Below are 20,232 nucleotides of genomic sequence, written 5' to 3'. Positions count from 1 at the left end.
CTAAAAGCACAAGCTCCCCAGGAATCCTAGCTGAAGCAGACAGCATAGCGCTTTTGTGACAGGATCCATGACACAGTCTGCTCAGAATAAAGCATTAGGTTAAACTGGAAACCATAACTATATAACAACAATGATCCTATAACAAATTGTTCTCACAGGCAACATATCTGTTTGATGTTCAGATTTGAAGTTTTGAAGTATATTAACTGGGAACGACCCCCCTCCAGTGATGGATATGAAATGGATTAGAAAGCTCTCATTCCTGACCAGACCAAAAGGACAACACATGTTATAAGCACTCTTTCCATTGATCCCAACAATATTTACAAGCATGTCCACGTAAACGTACTGTATTTGCATGCAGGCCTGTGTCCTCATTGAATCACAAAGCAAAGCACTGAGGGCACAATTAGTAAGGCTCTTCGCTTTTCCGGTCGAGAGAGGTTTTGTATACTGTCACATTTGGTTTTAGATCCCCAAGCCGTCTTGTGGGACTAGGCATTACTAGCTTGAATCATAGATCTTCACAAAATAAAAAAAAAAGAACCCACAACGCAAAAACTCCCCACGGCTGAAACATCTAAAGAGCCAAACACTTGATTACAACACTTGCGAGGTTTAAACAAACACAGTTGTGGATTTTAAACAGAACCAGGCCTGGGCCATGTATTGTGATGAGCAATGAAAAGATTTACATTTTCATTAGTCATTCCCAAGCTCCCTTCCTGCTGTCATAACAGTAACAGTTAAGAGACTAGATTCAATTTTGATGCTTTCCCCCACCTTATGTTGCTACTTGTCCTGTTTACCCACCTTTCCCTGTGCCACCAGTTCTCTCTGGGCTGCTGAAGCTGACTTCACGAGGGCACTGGTAGCAGCTGCAATGGATTTAGCTGCTTCCAGGATCTGTTCTTCGAAATCCAGAGTCTCATCTGCTTGCTATAACCAAGAAAGAACAATGTCACACATTATTCACCTGAAAGCAGTTTTATTTTCAAGATCAAGGACATACACAACGTGAGACAAGAAGATTTTGGTGCACATCAGTAAATTCAGTAAGACTGACAACATCATTTTTTGCAAAGGAGTTTCATGTGGACCAAAACTGGGAGTCAACATAAGTGAATGTAAATATTAAGATGCCCTTGTGGCTGCCCACATGTGAAATTGAGTATCAAACATGATACTTAAAGAATTGCTTTCAACTTTCTAATACATTACCATCAACAGGGCTACTCAGAACTACACTCAGAAAAGTGCAAGTCAGAAAAGAAGTGCTTGTTTTTCCATATCAAGATTAACTTTGTAGTGCTGTAATACTGGCTTCCAGAATTGCTAAACTAGGTAGAGCATTAAAGACTTAGAACATTAGAAAAGAACAGTGACAACTGTATATTGTCTCATTCACCTGTACTAAGAAATGTACTGTAGATACCAAGCAAGTGCACAGATTTAACAGCTTTTGATAAACGCTGTCATTTCACAGAGAGCAGCATTGTGAAGCAGTCCAGTTTAGTCATCTTGGAGACAAGGAGTTCCAAAGGTCTGTCTGGAACACTTGAGTCATCCAAACATGTATTTCAACAAGCATGTGCAAGTAGAGAGATCAGCCATTCCTAATGAGGTTTCTTGCTATCCAAAATGCAAAACTATTTTTCCATAAAATACCAACTTCCCTGACTTTCTAATTATTTAAACAAATACTGAAAACATTTATCCATTTAAGCATGCTTCTAGCTTCTGAACAGTTAACAAAATAAAGATAAATGGTTATTATTATTTTAAACAGAACCAGGCCTGGGCGATATTTTTTTTTTTTTTTTAAATACAAAATAAACCAACAGGATCTATTTTGTCTGTGATCACATCACAAGCCTACCAGAATCCAATGCAGTATGACCAGTAGGCCTCGTGGATACAATACCAGAACAGATTACCTTGTGAGAAATTAGGCTTTTGAAATACAGGTTTTGTCCAGCTTATCCAACCACAGCATTCTTGTGTCAAATAACTAAAATTCAGGAACACCAGCTAAGTGGACTTTGAGTTAGAAAACTGGGCACTTCATTTGCAAGTCTAAGCACATTTAAGTCAGCTTTAGTTCTGTTACTGCAATCTGGTGAAATAGCAGTGAATTATAAAATAATAAAAGATAATTGTGAGTAATTACAAATCATTACAAAATGGCACATCAAGCAGTGCTCAGTCCTACAGCACTTCACGTAACTGCCACATGACTAGAAGTTCAGGAGACGAAACTGTAGCATCCATAGACCCCAGAAAAACGGAATGATCTGAAAATGAACACTGATGTGTAGATGAAGTTGCCAGCCACCTAATTCAAGGAAAACTATTTGTCTTGCCTTGCTACTGGGCTAATCCCATCAACTGAAGCATACGTCTTCTTTTTTCTGCTTTGTGAAGTCAGCAAGTCATGTTGCAGGAGAATTTTTGAAAATGCTTGCAATGTAACATCATTACCATTATTTTATCTAAGTGGTAATCACAGTGGTCCTGAATTTATGCAACAGGCCTCAAATCTCAGTTATAAAACTCTTACTTCAATCACAACATCACAAAACCAGTGACTAAATGGAATTCAGAATAGTCACTATCACATCTCTTTTCATTAGTAAGATAGATGCACTGTTGACTTTGAAGTTGACTAAAGACTTAAACTGAAATATCAACAGAAGTACCACTGGATGATAGTAAATGTGACAGACTTGTCACATTTTTACTTTTAACCGACTATTATTGCATGTACCCTTTTGTCCAAGGCTCCCTGTTACTGAGAGTTTTAAAATTTTCATTTCTGACATAACAAAATATATTATGTGTATTATTCTTTATATGTTGGCATTGTCAGGAATCCAAACTTAAGTGACTGAGCATTTCAGTATCTGCTTATTTGTTATAAAGGAGGGGTCATTCTTTCATAAAGTTTAATGAAATGCCCATGGCCATACTCTGATCCATTAGGAATCCAATTAGGTATTCAATTTGTGAAAAACCAGCCACCAAAACGAGGCTAAAAAGCAGTAGTTGTTTGAACTCAGTTCAGCATAGTGAGCGGACTAAATATGGGAATGCAGAGAAATCAAACCTTTCATTACTGAGAAGGCTATTGTACAATGGCTGCATTAAATTCCACTGTGGAGCAGCAGGGTAAACAGATAGCTAAACCTTAGTATCTCACCTGATAACAGATTTCCCCCGCCCTGTGTAAGAAATTGATTTCTTTCCAGTTCTACTGAAATTTGGGGTGTGGGGTGAAGAAATCACACCACGAATTTCTCTAACTTCCAAATCCTACATTTCCTGTCATCTACGAGCTGGATACTCATGTTTGAAATGGGGAAGAAGGCACACGGCTCAGTCAGCACTGTGGGTGTTTTACCTGCCTGTACTCCGCAGAGCATTCCTTAGCAATAAGGATATGTAGCAGTCCAAGACTGAACACAGCAAAATGCCCTACAAGAGAAGTTCTTCTACCTATTCCCATTATTAAAGAGTGTGTCCTGAATTGTCTTAAGTTCACACTCATCAACAGTAGCCTCACAGTATGTGTCAATTCACAGCCTTCACAAACCAAGGTAGGAGCAATGATGTGATACATGGCAGAAAAATTGACCTTGTAAGATTTTATTTACTTTAAAGGACTCCCTGGGTTTCTTTAGAAAACCAGATCTATGAGACAAGTGATTAGCTGCTTCTTCCTCAAGCAGCCCCCCCGAAGATCAGCATCTCTTTTTCCAAAAGCTTAAACTAATAAGCTGTTATTGACTATGTACAGGTATAAATGGACTGGAAAATGAAGTCACCAGAACAGACACACCAAAATTATTAGGCTAGCTACAAAGTCTGCATGAAATATCCTGAAAACATTGACTGTGCCATTAAAAAAAATATAATTTGAGATGGTTTTGTACTGTATTTTAACTAGTATTCTATAGCATCTCCATTATTAGAGGTAGCATAAATGAAGTCAGGGTTAATAAGAGAACAAATGAGCCCCCTATCTCATTGCTAAACAGTAGAAAAAAATTACAAAAGACAAGCCATTTTATTTTGAAACAGCTCTCATCTTCTATTTCATGAAGAGAAAACCAGTATGGGTAAGTTACTGCACTGAGCCATAGAAAACACAATACCAATTTCAGTGAAAGTCAGTTCCTGGCACAGCTGCTGCTCACGGTCATAAAAGGCCCTGTACAACTTAGAAGTTCCTCCAACAGCAACTCTGCTGATAAAGGATTCCTTCATGTATGTATTTTTAATCAGATTAGGAGCCTGCAAGAAGTCTTCTAAACCTGCTTGTGAGTGAATGTACTTCATATGGCCTTCTACTATGTTAAAACCCCCGGAGACTGGGCAGGACACTGTAGGAATATGTTTGATATATAGTTGGATTAAATAACAACCTAATATATCAAACATATCACACAGAGTCCTGCAGAAAAAGGCATCCAGGTTTGATTCATCTTGGGAAAAAAAAAGGACAAGCTGCTGAAAGCTAACAGCAGGAAACTCTTATTGACTACTAAAGACACTTGTGTTTGAAGGTATAAGCCTGCAGGAAAGCATGAAGAGCATACCAACAGAATAGGGTAGGTACAGCAATGCTCTCTGCTGTTGTATCTCACCTACCACACCTTTTTCCATAAAAGTGTTCTTTTTCCAGTATTAGTGAAGCATGTAGCTTTTATCAGACAAAATGGTTTTCTTCAAAGAAATTACTAATTTTGGGAGATTGTTATTTTGCAGCCAGTGGCATATTTGCATAACAACAGGAATATGTAGCTGCACTGCAAGACACTTGACCCTCCAAAAATGGAAAACAGAGAAAGAGTCCACACTTGGGACAAACAATTGTATTTAAAGGACATATGACAGCCAAAAGTTGCTTAATAAACAATAAGGATCTCTGCCCTATTAAGATCACACCCCACCTTGAACATTGCAGTGACAATACACTGAAGTGTTGTGTTATGAGGAGTAACAGCATCTACTTAGAAGAGTCCTCAAAGTGTTTGCAAGATATAAGCTCAGAAGAAAGACAGATATTAACAGGATACCAATGGGGCAGTGGACTAACGGACTCAGCATTTCAGGAGCACATTCACCAGCAGCCAAATGACCACGATTTAAAGCAAAGAGAATATGCATCATACAATAAAACATAGGCAGCAGTTAGCAGGTCTGTGTCTTATTAGAGATTGTTCTCTGGGATAAGACGATTCCCAGTATTGGAAAATGAAGACATCTCATGCTATTGGTTAGAGTAATCAAGACATCAAGGGGGTATGATAGGTGCAAAAATATGAAAACAAGAAAAAGAAGAATGAAAAAAATTCCAAAGTGGTGGAACAAATGAGGAAAACCCCTACCTTGAACTGTTGATTTTTTCCTTTAGAGGTATTAGACAAAGTGAACCACACAAAGATGAAAAGTTCAAGTCTAAATCAAATGACTCCCACTCCCTGCCCCAATAAATAAGCTTACCCAAAAATGATCAGCCACCAATTAATAATAATGAAGATGATGGATTTCCTGCAGAGAGATTATTCTAAAATTGCCAGCTAAGGACTCGTCTGCAAGTTCACTCGATAAAGATTACTGTTAACCGAAGCAGGACATTGGTCTAGCTGGACCAGCACTCTGTTCCACTGTAGAAGACAGCTACTATTCCTGCATTTGTTAGACTAAGCATAAGAAAAATCAGTTGCATCAACTGCCTTACCTAGTCTAGGCATTCACACTACAACACTACAATGTTGTCAAAGACGAGCATCAGAAAGACAGAGCCTGTTCAAAGCAGGGATTCCTACTCTGGAAGGATACAAGCTACAAGTCTTCAGCAGAAAACAGTATTTGAGCCACTCTGTGATCTTTCTAGTACCTTTGATGTGTATTACAATCCCTGTTGTGAAAGGGATTAAACATCTAAAGAAGGATGGAAAGACTGATTAAATCCCAAATTAAACAAACAGTTGGATATGAATTTTAGTTTCAGAAAATGACAAATAAAACAGACTGATAAATCGCAGGCATACTGGATACTCAAATTAACATGTTAAATGAGGAGCAGGTGTGAGATCTGTATTCACTGGGAAATTACAATGACCCTGGAGTGGCTTAGATGTTGGAAGGAAACTGCTCCATGGTTACTAGGCAACACACATATGCTATTGTGCAATGATTGTATAGAAAAGGTGATGGAGGACTCTTCCTCTCCTCAGACTCCGCCTGTGTCCACTGCTCTGTAGAATCTCATTATAAAGGACCATTTTTCTTCATAAACAAAATGGATGTACTTGTTAAAAAATGCAGGACAAAGCATTTCTTTCTCATGAGCTAATTTATTTGCATCACTAAGCAGGGGGAGTGGGTGGGTGGGGGTGCACAAAGTCCTCAAAGAGTGAAGCTACCAAGAACTATTCCATCTGATGTTCCTGAACGACAAAATGCCACCCTGCACCGAAAACAATCATCCAACACTGAATGTTCTTGAGGCCCTGCTTTTTAGAAAGACTTCCTACTAGCTTTACTTAGAAAACAGTTTTGCACCTACAAAGCAGCATAAACAGGGAAATAGATACATAGTCCTTTTCTGAAGTCATTACATTGCTAAAGCATGATTTTCATTTTAAAGAGATGCAATTCTAGGCAACATGGTAATTTCTCCTAAAACCTGCCTGTTATTCCACACCAGGTAAAAGGTAGCAATTCTCTGTGATCCAGTGTGGTGAGCTTTGCATACAACTGTAAGTAACAGCAGTTTTGTATATTCCCTCTGTACCACGCATGAAAATAGTTGGCTTAATTTTATATAATAAATTCAGAGACGTGTTTGAAATTACTTGGCAACACGCCACACTACTTGCTTTCATAATGAACTGTAATTTACTTTCCTTCAGGAAAATTAAATAGAAATGGTCATACCACATAGCTGATTTGATACTGAAGTAGCTACTCTTTTAGCAAGGCATAAAGTGCTATGGTTTTAATCTTAGAAAATCCCAAGGGTCTTTCTCATTCTGCTGAATCCCTTCTGTGTTGCTGCTGCTTTCTCCTGCTATACTACACACATTCAGATGAGAACAAAGGTCTTCAAAGGAAAGCAAGTGAGAATGACTTTTCACATCAGTAAAATGGGTTTGGAAACAGAGAAGTAAATAATCAACAGTACTGATATTGTAACTCTTAGGAGCATTTCTAACGTTCGGCTTTTCTTACTTAGCTTACTCATGGCTGGTGCTTTACTGACTCCCTGAAAAACACCTTTTTACTCTTTTCCTTCAGGACTAAATCCCATCCAGCTCAATGTCTAGTGGCACTTAAACTGATACAAGGTTTGATTGTTTATGCCATTATCATGGACAGTAACAAAGTATACATCAATATATGGGCTATATGCCTCTTCTGCTTTATTAACTTCAAAGAAACAATGGGGATGGACACTCACCTTTGGCTTGGCTCTTGGTTTCAGCTGCTCTAACTTCTTTGCTGCAGCCTCAATTGATGCTGCAGCCCCTAGTAGCTCTGTCTCTGCAATGACTGTTGGGTCTTCTGGATCCACCCACTCTGTCCCTGAAATTAATGGAGATGAAGACAATAACTTCAGTGTCACTGTGAGCTGCCATTCAAACAGGGTGATTTACAATTGCACTTCAAGTGTCAAGTATGGAGTGCACATCGCAGAAAGCTGATTTTAGACCTATAATGGCATAAAACCACTGTAGCTTATGCCACTGAGAGCAAAATGTAATTCATAGTGAAAAGTAGTATTTAGGAGGATTATGAATGTAACTTACACTAAGATTTATTTTGGCAAAGCAGCTTCAATAAGGGGTACTGTTCATAATGGGAACAAAACTAGCTGTTACTCAACTTTGGTTTATCACAGCTTTTACTAAGATGGTTTCTAACTTGACCAAGGCCTAAGGTACATAGAGAAGTCTGACAGAAAGGTAAAAAGGACGTGTTACAGAGAACAGGTAATCATCCACAGCACACACTTTTTAGAGTCTCTTCTTTAGCAGTGGTTAGAGATGAGGATAGTATGGCCTGAAGAAAGCATGCTTTTGGCAATGTGTTTCTAACAGCAATGTAGAGAAAGCCAAAGCACTTTCTGTAACATATATAAAAGTCAACTATTTTTTGTTGTTGTTGTTGAGTTTTTGGCATTTCTCTTGGCTCAAAGGAATTTTGTAGGTCTACAAAGTGAACACTTGGCTGGAGGTGATCTTAAATTTTTGGAAGTTGTCAGTGCATTATTATTTTCAATTTCATAACATTATTCTCTGGACAAGATTCAGAAAGCATCCATGTTATGGACTGAGGGAAGCAATGAAACAGACAAATGGAAAAACAGATGGAGAGATAGAAAAGGAAACCAGAAAGAAAACTTCTAACTACTCAGGGCAAGGGGAGGAAGTGGTATCTGTGGCGATGGAAACAGAAAAGGACGTGAAGCATTGTACACCAGGCAAAGGAAGACTAAACTAGAATGAAAAAAACAAGGGAAAAAAAATTCTCTTAAGGGTTTGTTAAACATACTGAAACTGATCAGAAGGTTTGGGTGAATGTAATATTAAAATATCAACTGAAACATTAATCATTATTAAGGAAGAACGACTGGGGAGAAGAATACTGGCACTTTGCATCAGGAATAGCATAACCTATGTCACATTGATCAAACACCAAAGGAAATAAGCTTGAATGCTTATGGATCAACATTGCATCAGCTAAAGGATGAGACGGTTTCTACTTTGGATGACCAAATCACAGAAGAATACAAAATGATTGGCTCCTATTTATGATGTGCTGAGAGAAAGCTGAAACACGTGGTAGTTAATCCTAGTAAGCTACATTTCATGCTGCTAATCCCTACATAGCACGTATATATGTGTTTTATATCAAATACCAAAACATTACCAAGGACAATTTCCTGGCTCAAAAGGTGTACAAGATGAAGGAATTCTCTATTAAACCCTAATACTGGCAGATAAGGAAGGAAAAAAATATTTTTGATACAGACAGAATGTATAAACACAGTCAAAACCAAACTTGTAAAATGTAACAGTTCCTCTTCAAAGATACATTTCACAAAGATGAAAACATTTACATGCTAAATTGGTTAGGAGACAGAATTTTATCATGTATCTGTAAATGAAAATTAGAAATGAAAATTGGGAATGGATAAAAACTGTTTTACTCTCCACAAAGAAGCTTCTAAAGTGAATAAAAAAATGCCCTACAGGCAGTAAGTGAAAAAAGAAATTAAAAGTGAATATTTATTTAAACAAATAAGAATTAACATGGAAAAGGTACCGGAAATGTATAAATGTATCCAAATGTGAGGACAATAAAAAGATTTTTTTAAAAACATTCAGGGAATAGAAAAATTCTGATAGTGGTTTGGCTTGTTAGCAAATGAAAATGGAAATCTCAAAACATTAGTAAGAGTGCAGAAAAAGCTGAAGAATTCAATAAATTTACCTGATCAGGGAAAAAGTATAATGTAGATCACTGTTACATGAACCAGAGTAACTATATTAAGATATAGAGGGGGAAAAAAACCCCAAACCAACAAACCCACAAGAAAATAATAAGGGAATCCATACATGAAAAGTCAGGGTTCTTTTCCAAGTAATGTGTACTTAAAAAAAGCAGAAAATAACTGAGGAAAACCTGCAGTGTATATTACATAGAATATCAGAAAAATCAGCGTAGTGTTCATGATTTAAGAAATACGATTTTACTAGAAGCCTTTGTGCGTGTGTGTGAGGCGAAATAAAAAGTGATTACAATGCTTTCTTCAAAATATTTTATTGCAGCATTCTATTACCTGTGAGATTAAAATGCTCATTTGTCTTTCTGATGGGTATAAAGACTCCTTTAGACTAAAGTTCCCACTATCTGGTAGTACATTTGTTTCAGCAGTAGTGGCCTAATATTGAATAACACCACCCTTAATATGTATTAATCTCATTTAAAATGTAGAATGTTAGAACTGTTGTCCTAGGAGTTTGCATGTATCGCTGGATAAAAATTCTACTAAGGAAGTCACTCTCTGAGAAAAATACCACTCATCTGTTATAAGAACGGAGAACTTCTGCTAAGCAATGGAATTCATTGCTTATTTGAAGGCTGAATTTATATTTGTCCACAAGTTGTTCAATTCTAAGAGTTCAGGAAATCACCCAGACCACAATCTTCTGAAGTTTCATTGTTTCATTAACATTCTTTGTCAGGGCAGGACACAGACAGAGGACTATAAGGACTATAGGCCTAAAATGGACATAATTGCTAGAGGCGGAGTATTAATTCAATAAGATGATGGTATCCCCTTTTATTTGAAGTTGGAAAGCAACTATCACTGCAGTGCAAAGGACTTATTTTGACTGAACAACCATGAGTGTAAGGAAAGGAACCTGCCACCCAATTACAATTCATCCATCAGTTCAAGAGGAGTGGTATTGTATTTTGATTTCTGCTACTGTGGCTTGAGTTCTGTGCTTGATGTTTCCATCTTCAAAGGCCACATAATTTACAGATGATGTATGACCAATTATATGAAGTGGGAGAGGGTCAAATAGACATGTTTACCAACACTGTAAACAAGTGAATGCCAGCAGAGAAATTAAAAGAATGCAAGTAGATGATACAAAGACACCCAGAACATACTAAAAAGGATTTGTTAGTTTTTTGTTTTGTTTTAAACTACAAAAATGACAGATCATCATCTCTGGAGTAAAAAGCACACTGTACTGATAGCCAGGCTGCCCAACTCACCTTTCATTGCTTCTGCTGATTGGATGAGCTCTGTAACGGCACCAGCAACCCGTTTGGAGAATGAGGCCAACTGATGCTTTAGTTCTGGAGTTGGTTTTTGAAGGATCTAGAAAAAAAGATGAACGTAATAATGCATATCAGTAAGGATTCCAGAGAACTCTGGAACATCCCCAAGACACACCAGTGAAATATTTATTTTATACAGCAATCGTCTGAGAGAAAACAATAGTCCAGTGAGAGAAACACAATTGTCATTGAATCACTAGGAGCAAAGGTTTACACTGCAACATCTGATGCATACTAGGAAAGTGGCACTTCCTTGCATTTCTACTGGAACTGATAATTTTGTCTCAAGTTCTCACTACTAAACCTAGGATAGAATTCTCCAAAATAGAGGCGTGAGTATGTGGGAAGAACATACGGGTTCAGCACTCCATTCTCAAGATATTACAGTCATTATACTTTCGCATCAGGCTGAATCTTTCTGAACAGCTAGAGAGGAGCTGATTTTCTAGTGTTAACAAATACTAGGTTGGTCACTATTTCTAAGAAATAGAATTACAGAGTTCTGCAAGCTAGTGCTAGTTGTCCAGTCTGGAAAACATCAGCAATGGTGAACACAATACACATGGCAAGCCTGAGCAAGACCCTTAAACAGAAGGGAAAGACCGAGACCTGTGAACTGAATTTGCATCAAGTATGAAACAGTGCTTCGTCAAACGAAGAGAGTCAGACATTCAGGCACTGAAGTGGAATTGTTCCCCTGAACAGGAACAGCATTTGTACTTTTAATTACCATATATTAAGTTCTGGAAATTCATGTATACTCAAAAACTATTTTTGGGAGGAGAGTGACAGATAAATAGAGATTTAAGAGCAAAACAAGAGGTTGAGTCTCAAAAGTCACACTCAGGCATGCATTTCCTTAATGTTTTCAAAAACTCCCCTGCAAAGCAGGTGTGAAAACCAGGCGCATATTGAAAATACATTTTATCATTTGTAAGTGTGTTTCCCATTTTTCAGTCAAATGCCTAACTGCTTACTTTGACAGAATAAACTGAACTGCATTGTTTTCTTAACTTCGCCTGGTGAGAACCTTGCCACATGAGGAATTCTCTCTCTCTGGAACTGCCATGTCAATATTTGGGTGGACTGATGTCCTGCTTCCTAAGGATGTTCTTTAGTCAACTGGTCTCCATAGTAAACAGAAGTACATGAATCCTCAATGCTAAACAATCTGCAATGCTAACAAAACGTGACAAAAGAGTTATAACCAAGGTTTATACACTGCATAATCCCTTTGTATGGCAGAAATTGACCATTGAGCATCTCAGGGATTATCTTCCCACATAAGCAAAAATGTTCAAAAATACATGAATGTGGTCAGGACTATAGCAAAGAATGGCATTTTGTGCTCCAGCAACTGTGACACTAGTGCTACCTTGATAGTGGTGACAATGTTGGAATTGAACCAATATGCAGATTGTAAAACTAGGCAGTTTACAAAGTAACAGGAAGCAACTGGATTGTCTCACACTGATACCCTCTTGCTATTGTTTTCTTTTATCTGAGCAAAACAAATCTGAGCTAGGATGTTAAATTAGCAAGATTATGTATGGCAGGAGAACAACCCAGGTAACCACAGAACAAGCGATCAAATCACTTGGATTACATCTAGACTGTGTCTCTACCATAACTCAACTTGGAGAGTTAGAACTCAGTTTTTTTTTGAAAAAGTCCCTAAAGCAAAGTCTGTCATTTACTTGGGTCAATGCTTCTCTGAAAGCGATTATTTTTCATCTACTTTCCAGATCCCATTTATATTTATGGAGCACAGTAGAAATGTATTATTATGTGTGTACATCACTAGTTCTAAACAGACTTCAGCAAAGAGTCAAGATGAAGTTACTGCTCCACGCAGTCATTATGCTCTTCAGTCGTTGTAATCTGGGTCAGAGTCAGTTTTCTAAGGCAGCAAACCATGGAGGTGGAGGGGTGGTGATGATGAATTCTGTCATGGTTTTAGGGCCCCGAAAACAAAGCATACTTAAGTAAGAGAGGCCTGTTCCACTTTATTGGAGGGGCAGGCCTTTTTTACCTTAAGCATCTTTACTTAAGGAGAGAAAAATACAATGAGCAAAAATTGTCTCATCTTTGGTCTGTTTGGGCATATAGTTTGAAACAAGTACTATGACTGAGCTCTGGAGACTAAATCTGAAAAATTCCCCAAGGCCCTTCTAAACTAAAAATGGATCACACATCTAATGCTAAATTGCTTACTGCTATGCAGGTCTAGGAATTACATTAACGAGTTCAATCTTTCTTGAACTGTTTTCCCTGCTGACGGCCAAGCATAACTGACTTTACTTGTTATGTGTATTTTAACGAGTTGATGTAAATGATTAGGCATGCTGTATGTGAAGCACTAAAGCTGACTTGGATCTGCTAATCTGCAGTTAGTGGCTGCAAATTTCAGTTTCTCAGACTTTAATATGTCAGCTTAAAGCCACTTAAAAGAAATCTCTGGGTGTCCGTAAAGCTGATTGCCGATTTAAGTCACCTCCAGAAACTCCAATATCTCAGAAATATTAGTTCAAACACACATTATTGCTTCCTACAAATATCATAGCAACAGAAGAAAAATATATTATGTGATAATTATGTATGGACAAGAGGAGCCAACTGATAGCAGTATTGAGGAGATTGGATTTGAGTGGAGAAGTTTTATGCAGAGCTCTGAGGGTGTCATGTCTGGCATAATTTGGAGAGCTCTTTGTGAGGCAGTGCAGGCTTGGGATTTTGGGATGGATTAAGTAGGTGCCTCTTATTTTCCTGGAATCAGGACTGCAAAAGGCATGTAAAAGTGGTTTCAAGAAGATTACATATCTTCTTTGGTCTGGGGAACAGGAATGTGCCTAATATGTCTAATGCTTATAATGGTCTTAAAAGAATACTGAAGCATCTTGTTTCTTTGTCAAGGACAATTTTTAGGTCAGGACCTCTATTGCCTCCAGATCTGATTCAGAATTCACTTCCATTTAAATACTTCCAGTCTTCCTTTTGTCTCACAGTCTGAGCTGAAGTACTGACTTTACTTTAGCTTGCACAACAAAACTGTTCATAATCTTGGGACAAACTCATAAAAATGTGTCACTAGCAGCCACTATAAAGAGTTCAGAGAGATTATTTTAATTTGAAGGAGTCCAGTATGTGCATGCAGATGTCTCCTTACCAGGAGAACATGTTCCAGGAGTTCCAAGTAACCCAGGGTACATTCTGTTCCAAAGCGCAGGGCTCTCTCTCGAACTTCTTCACTCACATCTGGGTGATACGATGCTTGCTGTGGAGGCAAAAACCTGTTAGGACACCAAAACTGCTACCACAAGAGGAGGTCAGCACAGAGAAAATAGAGGAAAGAGAAGGGAAGAGATGTTTTGTAATGTGCAAATGACATTTCAGTTTGAAGGCCAGCTTTGCAAATGGCAGACGAAAAGTGCTATGAAAGTGCCAGGATATTGTTATTCTACATGAGAGAACAAAAACCCAAACCAACCCACCCACCCACAAAAAAACCCAACTAGCTGCTTTCTGTGATCTGGTAACACATTGTAAGTAAAAGCTTATTAATGGCTTTAGCTTGACATGGGGATTTAGCACAGCAATGGGCAGTGCTAGAACCATCTGTTTAACGACAGCGAAGCAGCAGCAGAGTCAGTTCTTGGAATTCTTAAGCATTTCCACTAGGTATCACAGCTGACATCTGACACAAGCCGGACTAATTCAACCATTTTATTTTTAATAGAAAGTGAAAACTGCAGCCTCTACATGATGTTTTTTTCTAAAATAAAGCTCCAAGGGACTTTTTTATTGAACAGAAATGCTGGTTGTTGACAAGTGAAACTTCCTAAACATCTTAAAAACTAGCATTTCGTCTTACAGAACAGCTCCTTCTACTCCTGCAGCCTATCTTCCATTAGGACGGGGGATTATCTCACTGCTCACTTATTTGAGCCCTTCCTGCAACCCTCAGTATCCCAAGCAAGCACTGTTGCCAGCAAGGCTGGGAGCTGGTCCATGACTCCCTCTGCCGGGAAGTTCAAGATGAGCAGAGCATGAAAATAGCCCTCAATAGCCACCTTCATCACTTCATCTTGTCAACAAATAATCTGAAGGGGAAGGAGATAGGAGGAAACAGGATAGGATTTTTGCCATCTTCAGCATACTTTGAACAAACTCCAGAAGCCAAAGAAGTTCAGAACAGCTTGTTTTTAATTTTCAAATAGGGCAGGAGGATCCCCCCAGTATTTCATGTGAATACACTGTAAGCACCCTAATACACCTGTTCTGCAATTATTATTGTTACACATGCAGTTAGAGCAAACATCTGTAGGAGAGAAAGATAAACTTCCTTTTATGCTTTGCATACACAGCCAAGACTGAGATCAGAATATTTTTGGGAGCATTTTTAAGGTTCAGTGAGTCTTAAACCATATACTTAAACCAGTGAGTCTTAAACCATATACTTCACAGCAGACTTAAGAGGTGACGAAATCATTTTAGGAATTTTTGTAACCCAGAAACATGCCAACAGAAATCTCACTACACTAGTTGGGACCCGCCACAAAAACGTTTACTTTTCCAGACTTGCACAGAGAGCCTGCCAAAGCACCTCAAACTAAAACGTGTCCCAAGAACCAGAATACACATTTATTTCCTCATGCTGAGGCTTCTCTTCACTCTCAGCCCTCATTTCCTCTTCACATGCTTTCCAAACGGTAAGGCAGCGAGCACTTCTTGACTCTAGTACTACAACTTCCAGCCTGTCAGTGCTGATGAGTAACTTGTGCAGGTAAAATGTATTGAGATAGTCAGAGTCAAAAAATCAGTGCTGTTTGAAGGAACCTGGAGAATTCACACAGTCCAACCTCCTGCCTAAAGCTGGGTCAACAGTAAATTCAGACCAGATCACTTAGGCCTTTGAAAACCTCCAAAGATGGAGATTTCATATCCTCTTTAGGCCCCTGCCCCAGTGCTTAATTATTCCCACAGTGGAATAATTACAAGTTCCTGTGTTTAATTTCTGACCCTTGGGTTTCGTTCCACTGCCATGCACCTCAACTAACGAGCCTGACACTGTCTCCTCTCAGCAGTCTCCTGGTAGGTTTTAGAGGACTGCTGTTAGGTTCCTCCAAAGACACATCTTCTCCAGGCTGAACAGGCAGCTCCTCAGCATCTCCTCACAGGACTTGTGCTCCAGCCCCAACCCTCTGGGTGGGCTCTGCTGAGCTCACTCCACTTTAATCTGTGCCTTTCTGCTTTTGGGGAGCCCAAAACTGGATACGCTATTCTAGATGCAATTTAATGGGTGCTGAGGAAAGGTGAATAATCATTTCCATCAATCTACTGTCTATGTAACAACCTAAATCATTACTCCAATTATTTTCTATGCTTTTGTTGGACCTTTTGTACTTGTTTCCAACAGCAATCATTAAAAATAGTGATATTATGCACAGGTTACTTACTGCATAGTCATTATTTTATACAAATAATAAAGACAGAAATTGTTATTATCTTAGGCCCTGCTCTAACCTTCAGTAAATGCAATTACAGTGTTTTCACTGACTTTAATGAGAGTTGTCTTGGTTCATTATATCCTGCAGTAATCAACTTCATTGTCCTTTGAAATGGCATACTTAAAAGTGTAGAATCAGCAATGAGCACTGTAAATTCACATATAGCAGAACAAGCACAAGCATATATTTAACTGCTAGTAAGTCAAACCTCTTATACTGCTTGCCTTAGGCAGCTGGCAATGCAATGGAACTTAAATTTAAATTCCTGACACCAGGAAAGCCTCAGCTATGTTCTGTACAATTCTAGCATAGACCATATGCGTGCACTTTTGTCTTAGCACAAAGGACATAAAAATCTCTTTACTTGTCAGTGCTTATTATACAGACTACCTTAATCGCACTGGAAACCCCACCAGTATTTGTAATTTATCACCAAAAAAAAGTTGCAGTTCATGGCACAGGTTTATGGCATAGTGAGCCTAAGAGTGCTGGCTCCTACCCTTAAAATTCCAGGGATGTGGGTTATGGAAGTACCAGTAACGAATTTGTAGAAATTAATGGCATAAGATTTCTAAGTCTTTGAGCAAATACTGTAGAAATGGGATTTTCCAAATAAAGTCTGGTACAAACTGCATATTTAAAAGCTCTGGTAAATGACAAGGCTATTTTGTGACTCATTTTAGATAATGCATAAAATTAGGATACCTGCAGACTTTTGTTCCTGTTTGTTCAATAACTGCTCTTTTAGAAAAGCCAGACAAGGTAAAACTAGATCGTACTCCTTGTCAATGTATCATTTCAGGTAAGTAAAATGATTCCCAGCCATATTCTTTCTGTAGACTGCTGTCTTCTTTGTGAAGGTAATTCCCTGGGAGACCACAAATGCTTTTCCAGCATCCCAGACCTCCACTGTTCAGTTGGTAGGAATTTTCAACCTGTTGGCCGCTTGCAATGCATGAATGCCAAAACCATCAAATTAACTGGGAGCAAATGTAAACATAAAAGATGAATGTTCATAATTAAATGGTCAAAATTATGTATTGGCCTGTATGTCATGTATGTGAATGTGTTTATAACCTTTTTGGAGAGAGGAGACTCTGTTCCTGAGAATTTGCTGCCTGTTTGGACAGATTAAAACAAAAATGTCTGTGGACTAGCCACTTCCACATGAAAAAGGATGTTTAGTGCACCTCAGCATCTGAATTTGTGGTGGAATTGACTTGTCAGAACATTGCAGACCTACGAACTGTTCTTAGCCTCCCTCAGAAGTCTGAAAGAACTGGACTGTACCTAAGCCATATTAGGCTATGGTAGCTCTCATGTGAGCAGCACAGTTGTTTAATTTTCCCATGCAAATTAGACCTGCTTTGTTTTGTCGACCTTTTGAGCTTATGAAGAGAGGACAGAATCAAAATTTGAAGGATGCAAAGTGGCCAAGAACCGCCAGACACTAAAAACCCTGTCAGAAAACTAAGTCAAAACAAAAAGTTCCACTCAATGGGTTTGTATAAATGCAGTTCTAAATGATGTTAGAACTTGCACTTTTGTACAAGGATCATTTTAAAAACAAAATAACCCTTCCACCTGGGAAATATTAGACTAAAAATTAATCTGGGACTGATGTAGGCAGTTGGGATTTGACCAAATACTGAAAATGAGACACCTCACAAAGAGCACCATTGTTTATCTCACCTTCCATCCACGTAAAGGCAAAAGTAAATAAATATAATTTACAGGCAAAGACACATTCGTGTGACCACTGAAGACCAAACGGAAAGCATCTTTATAACCCCCCTCCCCTTTTTAAAAATTCCTAGATCTTTATCATCATTACAAAAGCAAGTCACATACAGCAAATCTGGCACATACTTTCCCCCCAGTTTTGCAGGTCAGTTTCTCAAAGTTGTGTAGCTCAAGCAAGCGTAGAAAACAGGGTACCAATATTTCTAGAGCAAAGGCAAAACACATTGTTGAAAAGGGCAGAAGAAATGGAGGAAACTGGCAGGTTTCCCCTTTTCCAGGGGAAAGGACTACTAAAAATAGACCTGAGTGATTCTTTTCACCGTCACTAGGAATACTGAAATCGTATTTGTGACCACAGGGTTATTCGTATTTTCTGCTATTTGCACAGATGGCTGGTCTTCCAGTTCAACAGGAGGCTGACAACTAGAAAATTTCAGGTCAAATAAAACTCATTTTCACAAAAAGAAAATAGTCAAGATTAGTGCTGCTTCTTTTTTCTGCATAGCACAGAAAAACCTCTCTGAGAGAGACATTCCACTGAAATGATCATAACCATTAACTTTCTCATCTGAAAAGTATATAGTTAATATAAAGAAACAAAATAAAAACTGTAACCTTCCAGGGATTTAGAGACACACATAACAAAAAATAAGATCAGTCTTAAGCAAGGAAGCGAATCTTTACCTTACAAGCGGTTAGCATGTCAGCAACTGCTTTGCGGCTCAGATTTGCTGTAGCAATCACATCCTCCTGTCTGCAGGAGTTCCCAGCTGCAACAGCTTTGGCAGTTGCCATGGTGATTCCTTTCGTCATCCGGATTGATTCTTCAGGTGATGATGTCTTTTCTGGAACCTCAACTGACTGAAACACCTAAAAGTGAAAGCAGAAGGAAAGCCTGATACCATTCAAGTCAGAGCAGAACAATCATGAGAAGAGACAGCAACCAGAAGCAGCCTTCGAACAGCAGGAAATTAGAAACATATTCAGAGAACTTGTATGTCATTCTTGCTTGTCATGAGCCTGATCCTGAGAAGCCTGCTCACCTACAGACAGTAGAGAGAAATAATAAGCTAAAAGAAGTGTACAAAAAAGGTTAACCCATTCATCTCATCTGCCATCTAACTACCCGCTGACAGTTTGTTACAGGCAGCTGTGCAGAGCGCTACAGGGCCAAAAGAATTACTATTCCTTTAATTATAATTTTTTTTCATCCTGACTGCTGCTTAGGCTGTTCCACTCACATGAGGAGATCCTTCGGGGCCTACCACGCCCTTGTTGATAGCACAGTGCGGAACAGACTGAGAACATCACTAAAATATTCAGAAGTTTCTTAAAAAAAGGGAGGTGGAACATTGTCTCTTACGCTATACTTAGTGTCTTCCTTAGAAACCTAAGGACATGATTTTGCAGGGTGATTTACATGAAAATAGTTTAAATTATGTGACAGTACAGCCTACTCTCAGGAATAATGGAGTACATAAACTATGGCAAGATGTAGATAACAAGAGCCGGTAACCTTACAGGTATTTTATATTTCCCTTTCTCTAGCTGTAATCCGTATTTGCTTGCCATTCTTTTACTGTGCAGAGGCAATTTGAAGTGCACAAATAATTAGGAGACATTTTTTGACTACACACTGTCCCACCTAAGCAGGCTAGTGGTTACATAATGCAAGTGTCTGATGCATCCCAAGCATCCAGTTCACTGTTTGTTCACTTTCTCTCTCCAGAAACGGAAGCGATGCTAAAGTCTAGTTAAATAGGTGAAGGACACCCTTCACTATTGCTCAGATTCAATCCCTGGAGTTCCAAGTCAAACTTGATGCATTTTCTTTAGCACTTTCATGCCATCCTCAGTTCCTCTTGACCCTCTCCCAGTACTCCACTTTTCTCCCCATAAAAGAGATAACACCACCACACCACAGACCCATTTCTTAGCAATGCTGGCAGAAGGAAAAGGGGGAGAAGGAATATTTTGAAGAGATACCAACCAGACTGAAAAGCAGAGTGCTAACGCACGATCCTTCAATGACAGATCTGGACAGGTTTTAGATCAGACTTAGAGGAAAGAACATAACTTATCCAGGGCCTTCATGACGATACGTGACAGTAATGTG

General features: G+C 38.6%; 1 protein-coding gene across 1 annotated transcript in view; it reads right to left on the bottom strand.

The window, feature by feature from the left end:
- Positions 1–813: 813 nt before the first annotated feature.
- LOC104514513 (talin-2-like) overlaps positions 814–20,232 on the bottom strand; it is a gene marked incomplete at its 3' end in the record, with an annotated part of 99,816 nt that continues 80,397 nt past the window's right edge. The window contains 5 exon segments of the mRNA XM_010158230.1: positions 814–939; positions 7,469–7,593; positions 10,801–10,906; positions 14,033–14,140; positions 18,801–18,986. Of these exon segments, the coding sequence (XP_010156532.1) occupies positions 814–939; positions 7,469–7,593; positions 10,801–10,906; positions 14,033–14,140; positions 18,801–18,986 (651 nt within the window).

Source organism: Eurypyga helias, unplaced genomic scaffold, assembly GCF_000690775.1.
Source record: "Eurypyga helias isolate BGI_N326 unplaced genomic scaffold, ASM69077v1 scaffold2359, whole genome shotgun sequence".
Classification (NCBI taxonomy): Eukaryota; Metazoa; Chordata; class Aves; order Eurypygiformes; family Eurypygidae; genus Eurypyga; species Eurypyga helias.
Note: the sequence above shows the minus strand (reverse complement) of the source record. Positions and strands in the feature narration are given on the sequence as shown.